At 37.9% G+C, this 22,609-nt stretch overlaps 3 protein-coding genes across 3 annotated transcripts; 1 reads left to right on the forward strand and 2 right to left on the reverse strand.

Moving 5' to 3' along the window:
* Window positions 1-3,370: 3,370 nt before the first annotated feature.
* On the reverse strand, window positions 3,371-3,892 carry LOC139194658 (uncharacterized). The gene has a single exon (XM_070819554.1). The coding sequence runs from the start codon at window positions 3,890-3,892 to the stop codon at window positions 3,371-3,373; it is 522 nt and encodes a 173-aa protein (XP_070675655.1).
* A 5,183-nt stretch (window positions 3,893-9,075) lies between these two features.
* LOC139194659 (uncharacterized) lies at window positions 9,076-9,822 on the forward strand. Its single transcript, XM_070819555.1, has one exon. The coding sequence runs from the start codon at window positions 9,076-9,078 to the stop codon at window positions 9,820-9,822; it is 747 nt and encodes a 248-aa protein (XP_070675656.1).
* Window positions 9,823-13,259: 3,437 nt separating this feature from the next.
* Window positions 13,260-14,821, reverse strand: LOC103440976 (protein SENSITIVE TO PROTON RHIZOTOXICITY 2-like). Its single transcript, XM_008379673.4, has one exon. The coding sequence runs from the start codon at window positions 14,673-14,675 to the stop codon at window positions 13,440-13,442; it is 1,236 nt and encodes a 411-aa protein (XP_008377895.3). The 5' UTR covers window positions 14,676-14,821; the 3' UTR covers window positions 13,260-13,439.
* Window positions 14,822-22,609: the final 7,788 nt, after the last annotated feature.

The following is a 22,609-nucleotide window of genomic DNA, read 5'->3' on the forward strand; positions in this document are numbered from 1 at the left end:
CAACAAAGCGTGCACTTTGTGGAACGAAAGCTTGAAGAGAGCCATGGTTGACATGGCTGGTGGAAAGAACGCCTTAGAAATTGTGAGTTTCTTTGTTGATATTTTATTTGTCATGTACATAATAGTATTTTGCAACTATTTTTTTTTATGTATTTGTTGCATAGGGTGACAAAGAAATTGCGATTTACAAGACAAGAACTACACCAAAAAATTAAGCTTTTAAGTTGCATCATGCTTGGAACGTCCTCAAAGATTGTCCGAGGTGGGGAACTGATGCGGACCAAATATGGGGAAGATTATTTCAAAGTCAAGCCCCACCCCCAAATGATTTCAATGAAGGTGTGAATGAAGGTCTCGAACAAATGACCCCAACTTCTTCTTTTGCAAGACGCCCGGGAAGAGATAAGTAAAAGGAAGCAAGAGAAAAGGGAAATTCCAAGATCCCATACCGGATTTGCAAGATTGACTGAAAACCATAGCTCTTAGGAGGAAAAAGTTGCCCGAATATGTGTGGCTATGACGCACGAAGGGGCTAAGGAGCAAGAGAGGTTCAAAATTAATTTCATGATGGAGGACCTCAACAAATACACTCTAGAGAGGAAGAAGTACTTACGTGGTAAGCAAAAGGAAATTTTGCGAAGGTATGCCACAAGGAGTATATTTCAAGATGATGATTCATCTCAAGGCTATATCTTAAGTTCACCACCAAGTCAAGATGGTGGATATCATTATTAAGTTTATGTAGTTTCTGAGTTTTCTATTGTATTAAGTTTATGTGTTTTATTAATTGTCCTTTTTTTTTTGTGGGTAAAGTACAAAAAACTACCTCAACTATTGGTGTCATGACACTTTGTACCTCATCTTTTAAAATTGACAATGTCATACCTCATCTTACGAATTTGTGACAATGTCATACCTCCGTCAATTTTTCTGTTAATTTCTCAGTTAATTGCTGACTTGGCTTGATTCGGGACCCATTTTCTATTAAAAAAATTATTAAAAACTAAAAAAAATCATTTAATATTTTAAAATATTAAAATAATAAAGAAGGTTATTAAAAAAAATAAAAAAATAAAAACCAAATAAAACTTCCCCTTGCACCCTCTCTCTTCTCCCCCATCTTCATCTCCCTTCATCTTCTTCCTACCTACTGCAACCTAGAAAAAAGAAAAGAAAAAAAAACAAAACAAAACAAAATTTGTCCCTTACCCCCTAGGCGCCCTCTCTCTTCTCCCCCATCATCTTCTTTCCTCTTCTTCCCCCTATTTGCTGCAACCCAGACAGAAAATAAAAAAATAAAATAAAATAAAAAAACAAACAAACAAACAACTCCCTCCCCCCCCCCCCCGACACCCTCTCTCTTCTCCCCCATCTTCATCTTCTTTCCTCTTCTTCCCCCTATTTGCTGCAACCCAAAAAAAAACGAAAAAAAAAACTCCCCCCCCCCCCCGCCCAACTTGCAAAAGAAGATGAAAGATAAGGAAAAAAAACAAGGTCCCTTGCTGCAACCCAGAAAAAAGAAAAAAAAACAAAACTCCCCCCTCCCCGCCCAACCTGCAGAAGAAGAAGAGAGAGAAGGAAAAGAAAAAAAAAGTCCCTGCCCCCCCCCCCCGGGCAACCTGTAGAAGAAGAAGAAAAAGAGAGAGAAGGGAAAAAAAAAAGGAAGGATACCCAGTTCGTCCATCCCCCCGCGTGCCCACCTTTTCCCCTCCACATCCATTCCCCCCATTTTCTCTGCGCCCAAGTTCTCAATGAGATCTGGGTTTTTTTATTTTTTATTTTTTGGGTTGCAGGTATTGGGTGCGAGGTTGGGTGCAGAGGGTGGGTGGGAAGGTGGGTAGGTTGGGTGCGGATAGTGGGTGCGGGGAGAAAAGGGGGTGGGGAGCGAGGAAGACAAATTGATTTTTTTTTTCTGGGTTGAAGTTGCAGGGAAGGTTGAAGAAGAAGAAGATGGGGAGAAGAGAGAGAAGGGGGGAAGGGGACGAATTGATGTTGGGTTTTTTTTTTTTTTTAAACTTTTTTTTATTATTTTAATATTTAAAAAATATTAAATGATTTTTTTGATTTTTTTTAATAGAAAATGGGTCCTGGATCAAGCCACGTCAGCAATTAACAAAAAAACTGACGGAGGTATGACATTGGCACAAATTCGTAAGATGAGATATGACATTGTCAATTTTAAAAGATGGGGTATGAAAGTGTCGTGACACCAATAGTTGAGGTAGTTTTTTGTACTTTACTCTATTTTTTTTAAAGTTTATGTGGTTTATTGATTGTCCTTTGTATTAAGTTTATGTGGTTTATTAAATGTCGTTTGTATTAAGTTTATGACTTATCAATTATTGTTTCTATTAATCTAGATGTCTTCAATAATTATTGTACTTATTGTTGCACACTTTGATGTACAATAGATGCCTTCAATAATTCAAACGGCCTTCAATAATTGACAACGTACTAGTGAAAAAACTTGTAACAAGAAGACAATTCGATTTATTACTACAAAATACCAACATAGTACATACAAAATTATTACATAACATAACACATTAACATACTTAAAATTATCCATCATCAACGTTCTCCTTCTCGGCACCATATATGCTCAACCAAATCCTTGCAGACTATGTCATGGCCTTGAGGAGCTTGAATTCTATTTAAGCGTCTCATATACTCACTGAGTGTGACCCTATCCAATCAGGTCTCATATGTGGTTGCAGCGAGATATTCAACATCTTTTGCCATAGCTCTGGCATATGTTGGTTGGTCATCATCCACATCTTCATCGGAATCTTCCTCAATTTTGACGTACTCATCTTCCACAATCATGTTGTGCAAAATTATGCACATCATCATGATTGAATGAAGGTCTTCCAAATTCTACAAGCGTGCAGCCCTTCTAACAATGGCCCATCGAGCTTGTAGTATCCCGAATGCTCTCTTCACATCCTTCATGTAAGACTCTTGTCTTTGCAAAAATAATTTCTTCCTTACACTATCGGGATGAGAATAATTTTTCAATAAGATAGACCAACTAAGATAAATACTATCAGTTAAGTAGTAACCTAGCTCATGCCTATTACCATTTACTTTGTACCTCTATTCCGGTGCCCATCCATTGACAACATCATCGAGCATAGGAAAAGACCAAAGAACGTTGATATCGTTGTTTGATCCAAGAACGCCAAAGAATGCGAACCAGATCCATTGTCATAAGACGCCATAGCCTCAAACACGATGGTTAGCTTGTTATAACGACCCTTAAATTGGCCAGCCTAAGCAGTAGGACAATTCTTCCACTCCCAATGCATACAATCGAGACTTCCTATCATGCCAGGGAAGCTTCTTTTGTCTGCCTTGCGTAGAAGCCTTTTCAAGTCTTCACGATTTGCTTGCAGAGGTATGTGGCTCCATATATGACTTCAATTGCCTTACAGAAGTGCTTTAGGTTCTCAGTAGCAGTACTCTCCGCAAGTTGGCAATACTCGTCAATTGAGTTTGCAGAGCACCCATTAGCTAGCATCCGAAATGCAGATGTGAGCTTTTGATGAGGTGATAGACTTTGTCGGCCTACAATATCTATCTTCCTTACAAAGTAGTGATCCTGATGGACAACTGCGTTCAAGATGCTTTCAAAAAGCTTTTTCCTAATCCGAAATTGCCTCAAAAAATCATGAGAAGAATATCTCGGACGTTTGATGAAATAATCTTTCATCATCCGGTCATGACACTTTTCTCTATCACGCTGCACAAATGAACTCCCCGTGCCAGAACCACGATAGCTAGATTCGGCATGGTGCTCATATTGCATAAGTGAGTTTGCAAATTCGGCTTCTTCGTTGTTCATTTCTGCATCCGTAGTTGCATTGCTTGCTTGGTATTGTCCCATCTGCATTGCCCAACTACGCCTTCTTCTATCTTGATGAGATATTGATGATTTTTAGAGCATCTCCAAAGGAGATGTCAAAATCCTAGGTGGAACATCAAGTCTTTCCAATTGAAATGTTATATGCTAACTGGATTTGAAGGCTTATATTTGACATCAATGTCAAATTTATTTTTAATTCATTTTAATAATGGGTCCCTTATTCTACTAACATTTCAACCAATAAAAATTTTGTTTCAACATTTTTTTAATAATTACAATCATTTAAAGCTCTATTTAAATAATATTTGACAATTCGGTTGGAGAAGTACAAAATTTGACATAAGGCTTCAGATTGCCACATCAGCCATCAATTGTAATTGACTACTCTTATAATTTGACATTTCCTTTGGAGATGGTCTTAGGAAACAAAAGCACTTTAAAAGTTGGAAGATTGGTGAATATGTTGTTTGATGGTTAGATATTCAACATATGCTTATATAAAGGATGATTGAAGGTTTGAGTTTCATGTGTGTAGGTTTGGGTTTCATGTGTTTCATGTGTTTTGTATGTATTTGGTATGTGTTTCGTGTATGTCATGTGTTTCACATGTGTTCTATGTGTGCTTCATCTCTATCGTGTGTTTTGTATGTCCTTCACATGTGTATGTGCTTCACATGTGTTATGTGTGTCTTGTGTGTTTCATGTATTTTTTGTTTATACATCTCTATCAAGATTTTCATATTCTTCTATAGTATTTCATGAGTTTCATGTATCGATTTAGTGATTTCTCAATATTTATAGGAATTTAAATATTTTTAGATTACAATGTTCATAAAATTAATTTACAATAGTCTACATATTTAAAAAAAAGTTAATTTAAGAAAAAAATTAGCCTAAATTCATTCTTTAATAATTTAGGGCTACAATTTTAGGCCAGAAGGGTTGAAGTAGAAAAGTTGTTTCTGGGCTAAAAATTTTAGGTTTTATGCCAAGGGTTAAAGATTGTCACAGCTCGTCCCGGAATTTTAATTCCGAGGATGTGAAATGACCAATGTGACCTTAAACGGGATTAAGGTGTGTAAATGTTTGACATTTGTTTTACCTAAAGATCCTAAACTATTGTTATTTAGAATATTATTTTATGTTAGGGACTTAAACTAGGGTTTAGATTTACATTTGTTGGGTCTAATAATTTTGTATTGGACTTAGGTGGGATCCCCACCTCCTGAAATCCTTCCCCAAAACCCGTAGGTTGTCTCTCTCCCTCTTTCTTCCTCATCTCTCCCTCAGAAACACTCTCTCTCTCTTACTCTCGAACTCTCTCAAGCTCTCGGACAAACACCAAGAACAACCACAAACGTGCACCAACGTCCAATCTAAGATCATCTTCGTGATCTTGGGAACTTCACGAGCACGGGGGTATAAGTTTCAGGTAAGTTTCATTTCTGAAATCCTAGTTTCAAAACACCCCGTGAATTGACACTGTTCACGAACTTAAATTTGGTTGTGTTTTAGGCTAAAGCAAGATCACCACGAGTCTTAGGAAGTCCTAAGGAGGCTCGGAGTGCCTCGTTTGAACAAAATGGACGTCGGGATCGTTGGGTTCGAGTTTGGCCGAATTTGAGGAATTTTGGAAGGTATGATCTAGTAGTTTTTAGGCCTTAAAACCCTTCCAACGTGTTAGTACATGTTAAATGCTTCATTTTGGTATAAAATGCGAAGAAATTGGTTGAAAAACGAAGGAGAATAGTGGATTTGAAAATTTTCCAGAAACCGGCGAACAGTCGCCGGCGACCGGTGACTCGCCGGAGAAGACAGGGAATCTTCCGTCAAGTTTGACGGAATATTCCGACGCCGTTAGTTAACTTTAACGGAAACCGTTAGTTTTTAACGGAATATACTAGGATTTGACGGAATATTCCCTAACGCCGTTCACTGTAGCCGTCAGTGTGCATGTCACGTGGCCGCGCGTGGGTCCGTGCCACGTCAGGCGCGTGGGGGCGCGTGAGGACTCCAAAAATTATTTTAAAAATTTGGGGGTGATCCTGAGGTTGTGTAGGTCACTGTGGTATATTCATATACCCAATTTGAGCATCGTATGAAGAATTAATTACCTAGTTTGGTTTAGGTGCGTTAATTGTGCGTTAAATGATTGTTTTAAGTTATTTCACTTCTAGGTGGAACTTTTAACGAGGACGAGCACATCCAGGGGCGTCAAGGGGGTTACGACCCGGCGACATACCAGTGAGTGGGCATTTGTTTTTATATATACCTATATACTCGATTTCCCCAGAAATCAAATTTAAATGAAAAGTATATTGAAATGAAATATGATGTGATTGCCATGCATAGAATATTATGGATATTATGAACTGTCGTATGATGCATATATGTAAGGTGGTGCTGTGGACGCACAGGTAAGTATTTAATTACTGTTATGTTGATGATGATGATATATTGAGCTCATATCCTGCACCATGGTTTAGTGCTTATAGTATTCACCGCATCGCACGCTCGCATTGGATCCAAGTAGATGCTGGTCGTACAGTCCACGCGGAGTGGGTACGACGGGCCAGTCGTAGAGTGTTAGTGAGATTATGACTGGTGGGTGACTTTAGGTTATTGTATACAGATGATTGATGAGAGAAGCACTAGAGCGAATATTACCATGAGTCGTTCAGACTACATTAGGTGGTTCCGACTTATGTGCAGAAGGCCGGACAGGTCACGCGGAGTGACTCCGGCAGAGTGAGATTGATAGATGTTGAGCTCTAGGTTCAATCGTTCAGGGCTATTAGAGGGCCTCCGATTGATTATTTCTTTTACCTGATTATATTATGTTAATGCATTCATACTACACTGTTGAAATTGGCATGGTACATTCTTTATTGAATCTGTTATAAGATTGATGATTGAGACAGTTGAGATATATATGCTATATACTATTTTTCTGGGAAAGTATACAAGTTTTCCAAAAAGGGGTTATAAATGTGGATTTATGAAATGATTTGGAAAAGCTTGATTTTCGCCCACTCACGTTTTCTGTTTTTCGCCCTTCCAGGTTCTAGTTGATAGTTGAGGCGTTGGTGGCCTACGAGGACTGCTTCGGCGTTCTGACAGACTAAATAAATGTAGGTTTCACCCGAGGGTGTTGTAAATTAGTTATGTTCCTACTTGACTGCACCTAGATGCTTATGCTCTGTTTATGTGTGTTTAGTACACTCTTATGCACATAGAATGCTCGGTTGTAAATAACTGCAATTAGTGGTTTTCGTTGACTCGTATTTTATTATTAAATCGTTTCCGCTTGCGTTATGGTTACGTCACACTCACGTGACGGCCAGCACGTCCTAGTCTTCGGGTTAGGGTGTGTCAAAGATGGTCTTAGGACGTGCTTTGGGTTTTGTGGAGCTGTTGGATTTTCGTCCAAATATTCAGAAAACACTAGTATCAACCAAAATTTCATTTCATCTTATGAAGGGGCATTCAGATGTAGGGTGATTTTTTATAAAATCAATAAAAAAATTATAATATCAATAATATTTATCCTAGTTAGAAACAGTTTAATCTTGTATTGTAATACTTAAATGTATTTAAAATAAATAAATATTACAAAATATGTCACTACAGTTGGCATCCACTTCAATTGACACCTCATTTTTCATATTTTTTATGTTTTGAATTAGGTCGATACGTATTTAGACACTACAACGTCCATTTTCTGGTTAAGTGTTTTATAGTTAGATTCAAAGGTGAGTTGTAGTGTCGTTTCCTGATCTATTTTTTTTTTCATCATTCACACACCTTATTTTTTTCACACATCGCATGACTCCTATTTTTTACACTTGATTCAGATGTTGCGTTGTAGTGTCTGTTACCTGGTTCTCCAGGCAGTTATTGTACACGTGCCATCATTCCTTCTCGAACCCCGCCACCAGCATCTGCTTCATGATCTCATGATGGTTATGGAAGAAATCGTGTCAATATGATGTAATAATCGCTGATCAGATGAGTCATTGGGATCTGGTGCTCCTCGCTATTGCCAATGACCTCTTCTTCATTAAAGAGATAGATGGAGAAAGGGAGGAAAGGATGGGAGAGAGTGAAGAGAGAATGGAGAGAAATCTATGATAGAAAAGAGCAAATAAAGATGAGAGAATAAAGGAGATAAAGAAAGAAATAAAGTGAAGAAAGAAGGATATAATAGTTTTTCCTGCTTTGAACAAGTTTTTCCAGATTATAGATGTTAGAATTTTGATTATTATTATCATTTAAATTAGTTGTCTTGTGGGCCAAGGATTAATCATTTGCCCGTTAAGTTTTAAATTACTTTCTTGTTTTAGTCTAAGGTTTGCTTTAGTCTTTCACTATATAAAGATTTGGTATTTGTATCTATCAATAAACAATGCTTTATCGGTATACTATTCAACTTGGTATCAAAAGCAGATTCGCTGGACCTGTCTTGGGAACCACCTATCAGCCTAACTGATTCCTAAACTCGTTTGCCCATTGCAGCACCTGATCACTACACACAGCTGCACCTATAGGTACCATTTGGTACATGGGACGGGACGGAACGGAGTGGGATGAGGTGTTCCGTCGCACGTTTGGTGAGCCTAAAAAAGGTGGAATGCACTGTTCCACGGGACGAATTTTGGATGAATTTTTGTTTCGCCTCACCCCCTGGAACGACTTGTTCCACATCCGTGGAACACAAAATTATAACGTCTTCATCTCCTTCTTCTTCCTCCTTGTTTCCATCCAAAGGCATCTTTGCTCTCTCTCCGTTCCATCTCGTCTTGTCCCGTCCCGTCTGCATACCAAACGATACTATATGGAACTCACCTGCTGCACCGATTCCCATCTTGAACTTACCCAAATTTGCACCGCCGCTTGAATCCGTAGATCACGCCCCGCTGCACCTGTAGCAGTTTGCACTAGTACCAAATTATAATCCTTACTGCATAACTAGATCAGAATTCGTTGTTGTTTTATGTCGTTCTGCACATAACAACCCCCATATGTTTGACTCGCCTGCTTGCTATCAGGTATCTTTTTCCATAGTGTTGTCATTGTAAATATGGCATTTGCAAATGATGATTCCCTACAAGCTATTAGTGTGAAATTAAATGAAAATAATTATGTGTATTGGGTGTATGTGATGAAGAATTTTTTTTATTGGAAAATGACTGTGGGGCTATGTTTCTGGAATGGTTTCCATTCTGAATAACCCCAAAGATGAAAAACATGTTGAATTGTTTGCTTCTTGGGAGGTGAATAATTCAAAGATTATTATTCGGATTAATAATTATGTTGATTTGACTATTGGAATGCAACTTGCTAAGTTCTCAACATCTAAGGAAGTTTGGGATCACTTAGCAAAGTTGTATACCAAGGCCAATTTTGCTAAGAGGTATCAATTAGAAATGGAGATTCATGCAATCCAGCAGGGTGATAAGAGTATTCAAGTTTTTCATAATGAAATGACCAATCTTTGGGATCAACTTGCATTGATTGAACCTAAAGGACTTGGCAATGTCGAGCTCTATTGTCAATATAGAGAAGAACAATGTCTTGTTCAGTTTCTAATGCCTCTTCGAGATGAGTTCGAGACTCTCTGTAGGTGCATCCTACATAAAACTCCTCTTCCATCCGTTGATTATGTTCTTAATGAGTTACAAGTCGAAGAAGTCCGTGTGCAGTCGCATAGGCTTTCTTCATCTTTGTCAAACACTTTAGCATTGGCTGCAGCAATTAGGCCAATACCTCGTATTAAAACTAGTGTTGCTATGGATGATCGTTCTTATTGTAAAGGGAAAGGGCATTGGAAGTCCCAATGTCCTGAGTTATCTCAAAAACATGGATTTCCACGTAGACCACCACTTGCAGCAGCAGTTGTATCTTCTGTTTTGCATATTACAACTGATTCGGAATCTAAATCTAGAAAAGATGATTAGGCATGGTAGCTTGAACTTGCATTGGAAGTTTACACTATTACTCGCATTGGCATTGGCACTGGCACTGGAATCTTGCACTGGCACTGGCATTGGCATGGCACTGGAATTTAGAGTCTCGCACGCACCGATGGAATTTCGTATTGGAATTGGCATCGAAAGACAGCATAACGGAGCTTGCATCCACATCTACTTTGGCAAACCCATGTCGTGTACCGCCATGAGTTTGATGAGGGATGTTGCAATTTAGATTATTATTATTTAAATTAGTTGTCTTGCGGGCCAAGGATTAATCACTTGCCCGTTAAGTTTTAAATTACTTTCTTGTTTTAGTCTAGGGCTTGCTTTAGTCTTTCACTATATAAAGAACTCTTTGTACTGGTATACTATTCAACTATAGAGGCCGATTTTCTACTGATTATAGAGGCCATTTTGTACAAAAATAATGATTAAATGAAAACAAATACAAAGTGTGGCCAAGGCTACACATCATCTTCTTTCTCGCACCTGCACAACCTCTCATTTCTCTTTGGAATTCTCGGCAGCTGGAGTCCCTGGGTTCATTAGGGCCTGTGATGTCGCGCACAACTATAAGCCGGCCCTCCGCACCCGCCACCAAAATTCATCATTATCATTGGTTTCTAATAATAAAACTTGTAGAAGTTGCACAATTAAACTACTTTTTGATACTTTTGACAAACAAAACAAAAACTACTTTTTGATACGTAATTTGTTCGTAGTTGTCTTCTTCTCGTATGCACTTACATTAGTAGCTAGTTGATGTCATTATGTTCTTTTGGAAATTTTGAGTAGAAATTTCATTGTTCTACATTGGTCACTACCAAAAGGTTTCCTCACTTTATAAGGTTTTGTCCCTTATAGAAAGTTATTTGAGTGATAGATCATGGAGAATAAAATTAGGCTCAACATTGGGGTTGGACTTTGGAGTGTATTAATTAATTTATAATTAATATATAAGTAATATATCTCTATTAATTAATGAAACCCCCTTTGTCAACCAAAATATGGTGAAAAGATTAATTAGTCTTCTATCACAAAAAAAAAAATATGATGGGCAATAATGTAATTTCACTGGTCCAAATTTTACTTTTTTTTATTGAAGCCTCACCTATAGGTGCTGTTAAAATACCTCCAATATTAAAAAAATATAAAAAAAATTAAAAAACAAAAACAAAAACATCTCACTCCCCCGACGTTCTCTCTTAACCTCTCTCTCATTTCATTTTCTAAAAATGTGTGTTCATACACACGCTATTGGGCTCGGGCTCTAATAATTAAATTCTTTAATTAATTATTTTTAATTAGTTTCGAATTAATTAATTTTAATGAATTAATTATTTTTTATATCAACAGACTCATCTTTTCAAATGAAGTCTGAAGTGATGAAAGAACGCCAGAGAGCAAAGCACACCATTGAGAAGATGACTCCCAACAAACGCATCTCATTTTCATACCTATTGCGAACATGTATGAACCTATTATATATATATATCCATCTGCATGACATTTAGGACACAGAAATATAAAATTCTTCTTCTACAATCCCAAACATTCTTACTGTTATTGAGAGAACCACAAAGAAATTCACCATAAGTCAAGTTTTCCGGTGTTGGAATTCTAACTTAGATCATTGAATCCTAGTGAGCAGACATCCGTAGAACTACAAGCATTGAGTAGGGACGAAATTTCTGTTTCAAGGATATTGCGGTACGCAAGGCTCGATCTTCAATTTGTCTATTTAATATCATTTCGTCTTGTTCATATTCTGTTAATTTATTTATTCACATTTATTAGTATATATAAATTTATCATTGATTGCTGATATTTATCCAACATGTTTATCTATATGGCCACTTAAACTCCTTATATCTTTCATGGCTGGTCGTTCATGCCACCTATATAAAAGTGCAGGTTTTATTGAATAAAATGTAAGAAAATTGTTGAACCAAATAACGTGAATTATTTAGAGGTCAAGTTCCTCTCCGTAAACCCAAGATTAAGAAGTCATATGGTTCCTCCTCCATAAACTCCAAATTTGTATTTTTCATTGATATTCTTAAGCATTTCCCTTGTCCATATCATTTGGCACCATAGCATAGCCTGGCGATGGATCCTCGTGTGGAAAATTTGAAGGTTTTGGAGCTTGTTTTGGGATTGTTTGCTTTGCACGCATGCTTTAGCCATACTCAATGACAAGACAGTGACGTTCCTCTCAAAATGAACATCGATAATCCAGAAAAATTAATACACGAAAGTAGTTGTGAAGTAATATTTTGAGAAAACTAATTTGTGTTCGTTCATGTAAACAACATGCTAGAGAACTAATTATGGCAACGAAAGTAGTTCAAACCATTATCAAGTATCTTTAGATAAAAGGTTAATTGTGCTCAGATTGAATTCTACTCCAAATTTAAAGAGAAGGAAATAGAGAAGATTCAATTTGGTGACTATCTTTGATAGGAATTAAAATTTTCACTATTTGAAAAGCTTCTACTCTTGTTAGATGTATGCCTAATTACAAACCAATCATTAGTGGCAATCTTTAGGATAAATACAGATGATTAATCAAACTAATCTAATCAAATTGTAAGATTGGTAAAGGTTATCTCATTAGTCGTTTTACGTTTGAAAAGTGAATCAATGAATAATGAATAAAGAAAGAAGCAAAGTAATTAAAGTAGTTAGATTTGAGAGACCTTCTATCCAACTATCATACACTAAACTGCTTTCAATCATAGGCTTATTGAATGGACATTGATAATCCAGAAAGACCAGTACACTCTAAGTCTACTCGATAGGGAGAATGGACTAATCTCAAGCCATTTGTGTGTGGATACTAAGACAAGTGTATAAGTGCTCAATAGAGGGTGAGTTCACTCACGGATCAATCGAGAGATGCTGTATGGAATTTCACTTACATGTCAAGCAAGAAACTTTAAGAGTAGCAATAATGCAAGTAATTCTTAGACTTGAGACACCACAATTGTCGTGTGGATATGTCATTGTGCAAGACAATTGGCCATGCTCCACCACGCGCGTGTTCCATGCACTGTACTGAGGTCCTTGACTTGTTCACAAATGTTCGTGAGCGTACGATATAAGAAATCTTTAACCTTCAGTAAGAGAAGGGTAATAGTCTACGATATGATTCAAGAATCTTCATGCGGAGTGTTGAGCCGATTTAGGAAGGTATTCCAATACGTCTTTGTTGAATCATATGAATTAAAAAAAATCAAAATTATCAGTTTTCATAAACTATATGTACCTAATAATGTGATTAAGGGTATTGAATTAGAGAATAATCGGATTGCGTTGTATTTCCAACTGAACATATACTCCGATTTCAAAAGTTTCAGAAATTGCTTTGTATTTCCATCTGAATAGGTTTCCCAATTCTAATAACTAATACTACACACAGGTTGGGATCAGTACAGATTTTTTCCTTGAAAATTGAATCGAAAGTTTCAGAACTAGAATAAATAAGTACGCTTAATTAATTACAATGTGTATGCTAAACTCACAAACCAAACTGCTAATTATTGTAGTTAAACATTTTCATTGACACGTAAGATAATAATGTACATATCAAACATCAAGATTCATCCCAATTGCATCTGCGATCCATGGCTTTGCTGATCAACCTTCCCACTCCTTGTCAAAGAAGTTATCATAACCGGCATATGCCCAGTGAACAAGGCGATATGCCCCATCAGCTTATCCTTCCTTGAAAATGTTGTACCACATGAACACTGCCATCTCAGATCGCCGCAGTGCTTCTCATGGGTGCGTAGATCAGATAACACCGAGAACTGCTTCCTGTTGCACCTCTTGCACACATACATCTTGGGACAATGGCTCCTCTTGTAGTGATTCTTCACACAAATCATAGACTTCAAAGGCTGGAACTTCGCATGCTTTTGATTCCATTTACACCCTTCTTGCGGACACGAATACTTTCTTGGCAATTTCGTCGAACTCTCTGTGTTTCCATCTATGCCTCCTGCACTATCGTTATTGTTGTTATTTTTCTTCAAGGGGTTGCTTAGAGCAACGCTCGTCTTGTACTGATCCCCATGAGCCCTCATGTGCATTCTCAAATTCGCGTCACGCTTGAACCCTTTGCCGCAAACATGACAGTAATGGGTGTATTTAGCCAACAAATCAGAAACATCGAGCTCAATAATGTCGTAGTTTTTCCAAGAAACAGGTAATTCCTTGCCTTGCACATACCTATCATTGTGGCTACAATGATTGACAATACTAGTACTCGTATCTCTAGTGGTACAATCATTGAAGCTATCGCTAAACCAATCGATTGTTTGTTCATGAGTTGAATAGAAAGCCGATGGATCAATTTTACTGCTATCACCGATGCCAAAGTTTGTTTGCGACGTGCGATTATGATCACGATGATCACTAAGACCTTGAGCAGTAGTGGTGCTAGTAGTAGTGATGTTGATGTTGTTACCTGGAGTAGTAGCGGAACCAAGGGCCATCTGTTGACAAGTGAACATCATCGAAGAAGCCGTGACCAAGATTTCTTGTATGACATTGCTCACGGCGATGGTGGTTGATTCATGGGGTTGACTTTGATGATGGTCCGGAGAGATGAGGACGCTGACTAGTGATTTGGCTTGATGAACCTTTTCTTTGAGAACTGAGAGGTTGTAGAGGAGAGAGGTTGAGTGATTCTCAGGGCCCGACGACGATGTCGGGGAGTTTGGTTCAAGTACAAAAGATGAAACCCGATGAGGATCTTCATAGTTTTGTAACCCTTGGTGGTGCTGTTGTTGTAACATAGGTTGGAGATAATCAGATGGAGCCTCAGAAATCATTTTCTTTCGGTTTCGCTTCTTCTCCAACCTGCCTTCCTTTGAGACTGAAATATTGTTTTTTCAGAGTGGTTGCCAGATCTTTTTCTGGGAAAGATTAAATACTGCTTTTAGTGCATAACTAGAGATTAATTATATAGGGTCTATATGAATTAAGAAAAAACATATACGCTTTCAGAAATATAATATTACGTAAGTTAGCTAAGATAAGAGACAGCGATCGAGAAAAGTCAACTTGGAGTTTCTAGGTCACAACTGAATCAACTGATCTTCCCCAGTTGCGACCTTCCTCGTATGATCACACTAATCTCACATTAGGACAAGCTAAGACCTTGGGCAGAGATAGAAAAGTATATAATATTATAAATTAATAATGTTCTTGGTTCCGTAAGTTTATTATCATATCTTTTTACTTGCATGAATTGCCTGCAAAGCCTATATAGCCAGCTACTAGGTTATTTCTTGCATGTTGAAGGGCTACAGAGCTAGATTTATTTTTCGTATAGGCTTTATAGGGTTCCTCCAATTTTTTTGTAAGAAAGATATTATAGACATGAAAATTTCGGTGAAATAAATAGTAGTCAACAAATTAAATTTTGATTCATTAGAGTTTATGTGCATATTATGGGTCTTACAAATTGCACACATGACATATGACTTATTAAAACTGAATCAATTATCAAATCTCAATTCAAATCAAGTAAAAAAAATAAGACAAAATTAGTATCCAGTCCCTAATTTTTAATGTTTATTGACTGAGACCTTATGAGTTTTAGATTTTGATCAAAGTCCATAGCATTAATGTATTAATGAATTACATGTCAGTTACATAATTTTTTTTTTTTTAAATTAGTAATTGACTTTGGGTTTTAATACTTGTGTCCTTATTAAGCTCCAAATTAATTTTCAATTCAAAACATTTCCAAAATATAAAAATTAAAATTAGACTAAGTTTGTACCTATTAATTTTTTAATCTTATATGTACCCATTCATAAAAAAATTTAATTTTTTGCAATCTTAAATGTACCCACCCCCCTCCCTTTAGTGTAGATAATATCGTATGTTAAAAAAAAAAGGGTAAATTACATAGTAGTCCCTCAGGTTTGATGTCTATTACAACATCATACAACGTCTTTAAAACATTTCATTTTCGTACATCATGTAGCATTTTATTTCAAAATAATACATCCGTTAGATTTTCCGTCCATTGATCCGTTAAGTGCTGACGTAGCTACCACATTTGTGCCACGTGGCTGCCAAATGTGTGCCACGTGGTAATTTTTTTTTTAATTTAAAAAAAATATGAATCTTCTAAATTTAAAAAAAATAAAAAAAAATAAAAAAAATAAAGCCTGAAACCCATTCCTCCCCGCAGCCCCCAACCTACCCACGCCCACCTCCACCTCCAACTCCACTACAATCCCCCACCCCACCCCTCACCTTCCTGAAACCCCCAATTCTATTTGAAAAAAAAAATAAAAAAAATAAAAGAAACCCAGAAATCCCCGACCCATTTCTCCCTCTTCTTCACTCTCTTCACCTCCCCTTCATTCTCTCTTCCCAGATCAACGCCGCCCTTTCCCCATCACCACTGCAGAGCTCTCTCTCTGATCCCTCTGCTCCTCATGGAGGTCCTTCGTCACCACCCGATCTCGCCGTCGACCGGGATTTCTCATCGTCGCCCTGCTGCTCCTGCTCGTTGTCGTCTTCGACGATGAAGATGATGCGGGTGAGAATGACGTCCTTGCAGTTCGGGGGGGGGGGGATATGGGTTTCGCGCCGGAGGGGTGGTAATGGGATCTGGGTTGGGTTTCGCGCCGGGAGGGGAGGTGTGGTAATGGGATCTGGGTTCGGGGGTGGTCGTATGGGGTATGGGTTTCGCGGGGGTATGGGATCTGGGTTGTTCTCTGGTTTTTTCATTTTTCCTTCAAAGGTGCAGGTATGGGGTGGGGGAAGATGGGAGCGGGGAAGAAAAAGGCTGAGCAGGGTTCACGGGGGTGGGGTATTGTTCATGGGTTTTTATTTTTATTTTTATTTTTTTTTTAATTTAGAAGATTTAGGTTTTTTTTTTAATTAAAAAATTATTATTTTTGCCACGTGGCACACATTTGGCAGCCACATCAGCACAAATGTGGCAGCCACGTCAGCATTTAACAGATTAATGGACGGAAAGTCTAACGGATGTATTATTTTGAAATAAAATGGTACATGATGTATGAGATTGTAATAAACCTCAAACCTGAGGGGCTACTATGTAATTTACCCAAAAAAAAAAGTACTCATTCTTAAATATTCCAATTTGTTATATGTGAAATGTACCTTGTTTTATATAAAGTACCCATTTTTTATATAAAATTCATTCAATCTTTTTCCTAATCCATTATATAAACTTATATGGATGCATTATAATTCGTTGATTTGAGAATGTATCCATGTCAAGTTTAATAGAAGAAATTTAATAATGTTACTACGTCTAATATTTTTTTTTTTTTAAAATGTACCCATGTTTTGGTACAATAATTTTTTGGTTAGTTTTGATGAACATACCCATGTATATATACACACACACATAATATATTGGAGAGTTGTGACAACCCGTCTCTACTTTTATGATTTTATTAATTTTAAAAGAGTGGAAAATACCATTTAGGCGAGATTGTTGACCTTCGTTGACAGTCAATTCGTGACACGAAGGGACTATTATTTTTATCGTATTCTCGATGTATTCATCGATACGAATATGTGTACGCAAACGGACCTTAATTCCGAGTTAGAACGGAGAAGTTACGAGCCTCAGAAGTAGTGAGACCTTTTAGACATGTGAACTTACTATTAGTAGTAAGTCTCTATAATTAGTCAGCCAAATTAGGAAATTTCCATATGAGGAAACTGACCCAAAAGCCCCAGAAACCCCAACCCAATTCGCAACCCAATTGACCCTCGCGACCTCCCATTTTCCAACGCCGATTCCGGCCAACTCCGATGGAGTTTTTCGACGCCACCACCACCATATTGAAGCTCTCATTCCCCTCTACAAAACCCAACCAAAAACCACCTTGATTAACCACTGTACGTGGCGGTGCAAGGCCACAAAATCCGATGAAAATCAATAGTGCTCCGGCCACCCTTTTTTTCCGGTGAATTGGCAAAGTGATGGCCGATTGCACCACTTGGGTTTTGTAGCCCATCATCCCAAGGGTAAATCCCAACCAGCTTCGTTGGACCACCATTGGTGACAAATTGACTCCGAGAAGCTTTAAGCACCCGCCAGCTTTATCGGAAAATTGACTATCTTCTGTCCACTTTTGGACTTCGTGGCAGGTATGAAACTTGTTCCTATTATTGAGCTCTATCTTCCTGTAAATTTTGGTAGAATTTGGAGTTAGTCGAAAAAATGGGTTTTCGATCGCTGGAAACCACCACGCGCGGCGGTGCATGGGCCGAGACCCCACCTGACCATCTTAGGCTAATTTGATGCTCTAATCCCATAATTGACATCTGTTTAGTGAAATTCTAATGTTTTAATATAGTTTCGTAGTGGACTGCCTGGTTGGCTCTGGACGATCGAACCATTGGATCGGCACCAAACTTTAATACATGATAGTACATAATATTTGTGGACATTAGGAACTTACGGATCGGAAATTCAACATATGGATCTTCCCAAATTGAATTTCTAAAGTTTGTTAAATCAAACTTTTACCGTTACTTGAATTTGTGATTGGATGAGATCCAACCGTTGGATCGTAAAGAAGTTTGAGTATGTTGTTCTAAAAGAATAGTGTGAACTTTGGGAAGTTACGGATCGGAAATCCATGGGCGGATTTTTCAGATTGGCTTATGTAAGGTTGTGGACCCTCCTTAGCGTATTTCGACGCGCTAATTCCTAATCCGTCGTCCGTTTTTCGAAATTCGACCATTGTAGGATAGTTCCTTTATTATCCATACTTTGTATGAAAACGCGTAATTTCATTAGCACGTTATATTTATCTAAATGGTTTCGTTTTTGGGCGAAATGGATCACAAAGACTCTCAATGCTACGAGACGGGTTCGACTCGGCGACATGATCTGTGAGCGGGTATTTTCTATGATATATATATATATATATATATATATATGGTTGTTTAGTTTCCATATATGCATCTAATGATGAATTTGTATATGAATGCCATGATTAAATAACGTTATAAGAAATGTTGTACTGTTGTGAAATGCTAAAATAATCCTGTAGACATCGAAATTTCGGTGAAATAAATGTTGACCAATAGTTACAATTTCAACGCTCACGTGTCACATAAATTTTACACGTAGCGTGTGACTAAACGAAAAATCAAAATAAATCGGAAAAGTCATCAAATAGGACACATGTCAACACCTGGCAAAAACGATTTATTCCATCTGCATATTATATTCAAAATTAGGCCTTGGAAAATTCTATAAATAGGAAGCCAATGCATTCATTTGGGGGGAATTCAGAACCAATTCATAACCAATTCCTAACCAATTCATATTACACCAAAACCTTGAAGCTCTGAAGCTCTGAAACTTCGAAGCTCTCAAGCATCCAGGTTCCCGAAGAATCAAGAAATCCCTCTTCGTTCTTCGTTCATCGTTCTTCCAAGATCAAGCCCCGACGGCCCTTGGATCAACAATCATCCACCTTCAAGATCAAGCCCCAACGGCCCTTTGAAGGAACTTCCACCAATTCAAGATCAAGCCCCGATGACCCTTGAAGAAAGCGTTCATCGTTCATCGTTCATCATCCGTTCATCCTAAGATCAAGCCCCAACGGCCCTTTGGATCAACAACATCAACAAATCCACATATCCAACCGTTCTGCAAGATAAAGCCCAAAAGCCCTTAAAGATCCATTCATTAACTGTTCATCAAGATCAAGCCTCAAAGGCCCTTGAAGATCCGTTCATCAACAATTCTTCAAGATCAAGCCCAAAAGCCTTGAAGATCTATTCATCACTGTTCTTCAAGATCAAGCCCAAAAGCCCTTGAAGATCCGTTCATCACCGTCATTCAAGATCAAGCATCAACGGCCCTTGAAGAAACTTTCAACCGTTCATCCAAGATCAAGCCTCGACGGCCCCTAGATCAATCGTACATCCACAAATCAACACCTTACGGAGATCGAATCAGAGGATCAAATTAGAGAGAGATTGTAATCCATAAATCACAAATACAAATATTATTTTGTGCATGTTGTTCTTGTCTCTTTCGTTTCAAGAATTTTTTTGTGCTCACAAATCCTACGGAATGTGCAGCTAAGTTTACTATGTTGACTAGAATTATTGAATCATTATGGTATGATTATATTTATGTAGTCTGCTCATCACTACTGCACCTGGTGTTAGTGGTCACCCAGGGCCAGGGCCAGTCTTTCACGTGTATGTTTACATCCATACCGCACGCTCGCCTTAGATCCAAATAGGTGCCAGTCCTATCATATAGGTTGCAATAGGCAACTCAGACTCGTATGTGACCGTGAATAGCGCCAGTCTTCACGTGATTGTAGCACTAGAGCGTATGTATATTACACCCAGTCATGTTCATGTCAAAATATCTCTAAATGAACTCGTGTGCAGGTATAGATTGATGGAGAATCTAATGAGCATTAGATTATTGATGAGCAATTGAGAATATTGATGAGTAATTAATTACTATGGAGAACTTGATATTACAGTTGAGTATTTGATATTGTCGATAAGTACTTGAATTATTGCAGGCTACGGTAAGTATATATATACTATACGTAGCATGTGTATTTTGGAAACTATACTAATTTTATGGATAGTGGTTACAATGTTTTCAAAAAGGTTTTATAAAACTTTATTTTCAAGCCACTCATCCTTGTTTTTCGCCCCTCCAGGTTTTAGTAGTTGAACTTTCGTACCAACGAGGATTCATGGAAAAACCTTGGGATAGATGGTTACCTCCGATGGTAAAATTCTTATATTTAGGCACAAGCGCAGTCTTATATTTAGGCACTTTTAGGTTTAAATTTATTCACATATTCCACTACACTACATTTTATGGCTTGGTCACCTTCCAAGTGTCGGCCAGCACAGCTTGATTCGGAGTCCAAGTGAACATTACGGGTCAAGGTGTGTCAGTTTGGTATCAGAGCATAAGTTGGGTAGTATTGCGTTCATCACACGCGTGACGTAAGCATTCTCGGTTCTTAAGCCTAATTTTCGAATCTTGCCACCTCATCGAGTACAAAGAATGTGTTAAATTTTTCTAAGTTTTGAGTGACTTAGTCGACTTATCGACCTTTTAAAGGAACATTTTGGCGGCCACCTCTAAATTTTTAAACGAAGAATCTCCCTGCCAAGGAAAAATCCCGAATTGAGACAAGTTGATGGCCCTGAAGCAAGGCTAATGTATTGATAATTGTGTGCCACTTGAGTTTTACCAATCAATCCCACTACCATCTAGTCATTTCTACCAACCATTCGAAGTTAGGAACCATGAATAACTTTGATTCCTTGGCAACATCCGATAGCACACCATCAATTAGAATTCCTTCAAAGTTTACTTCGCCAAGATTCCAAATTGTCTTGAGCGACAACCTGGTACTAAAGTAGTAGCACTCGACGGGGGGAACCTCCAGGGGAAAATCACTTTTGGTCCCCAATATCATTAATCTTCTCAAGCATGCTAGTTATAATTTCGATTCTTCAGGAGGAAAATCGACTTACATTTAAGTTTGTTCTAAAGTAGATTATTAGCAAATTCATTTTTCTGGCCTTAGGGCATCTCAACCAATGCTAGTTCCCAGAATTCATTCGATGTTGTACTCGTCATTTCGATGAGTAGAGAGTACGAGTTGTTATACCTATGGTTAACACAGATATCAGAAGTAGTAATCAATTTCCTTAGAATCAACAAACCCACCTCATTTGACTAGTTCCTTACCAATCATCTAAAACTAACCACCCGAGCGGGCTCTAATATGTAATCGGCCAACGGTGGCGCTACTAATTGACAATATTGTCCAATATCCAGGAATTGTGAACTAGTATTCAGGCGGTATGATCCCTGATACCGGACACATGTACTAGCATTTGGGAGTGATACCCTTATGCCAGAACATCGGTTCACAGCTTCAGGGTAGCGAACAATATCAAAATAACATATGTACGTTAATTAGCAGGGCGACCAATAGACTAATTAACAATGATTACCTAAGCCGAAGAAACTTAGGAGCAAACTTTGTATTAGGATAGTAAACTCATGGTTGTTTTTATTATCATCTATCTAGGTAAACAAAACCTCTTCGACTAGCTACCTTTTTTATCACTTCCACAGGTGGATAGTAGAATCGAAGTACGAGTTAATTTCCCGCTATAAGAGCGAATTGAGAACAATAATTTTTCCTTTTCATTTCTTATTCACACGTTTACAATTCACCACAATCATAATAACAGTAATAAGATAATTGGGAACAATAATTTTTTTTCGAATATATAATTTGGTAATTGTTGGAACCAAATTCGCTCACATCCGTGGACGGAGTTAAGAACCCAGCCGAACTAGTCCATGATCTCCGATGAGGGGAGAATGGGGTTGATTGAGGGGGTGGTTGAATCCGAAAACGAATGCCTACATATATCCGAGAAGGAGAATCAAACCACGTTAGTTCTATGAAAGAATGGTGTGAACCATCCTTTACAAATAACCTATGGCGAGGCATTGTGAGATGAGTTTTCTATAGACGTGTCTAATCATAGACTGTGGCATAAGGGCCCATGTTAGGCATAGTGGGAATAAGTGTGTAAACATTTGAGAGAAAGATAGGTAAAGGGATATGTGTTTGTCTATGATTGTCTTGTAGAGAATAAAGTGATCGTTCATGACAGAGATTGGTGTTCTTGCCTAGAGAGAATTAGATGTCCTCCTGATAAACACCCAGGCTAGTGTATT

This window comes from Malus domestica, chromosome 03 (assembly GCF_042453785.1).
Source record: "Malus domestica chromosome 03, GDT2T_hap1".
Lineage (NCBI taxonomy): Eukaryota > Viridiplantae > Streptophyta > Magnoliopsida > Rosales > Rosaceae > Malus > Malus domestica.

What these genes read in the sequence shown, in the direction of transcription:
- LOC139194658 (XM_070819554.1), bottom strand. Translation starts at nt 3,892, where the DNA reads ATGCAGATGGGACAATACCAAGCAAGCAATGCAACTACGGATGCAGAA.
- LOC139194659 (XM_070819555.1), top strand. Translation starts at nt 9,076, where the DNA reads ATGGTTTCCATTCTGAATAACCCCAAAGATGAAAAACATGTTGAATTG.
- LOC103440976 (XM_008379673.4), bottom strand. Translation starts at nt 14,675, where the DNA reads ATGATTTCTGAGGCTCCATCTGATTATCTCCAACCTATGTTACAACAA.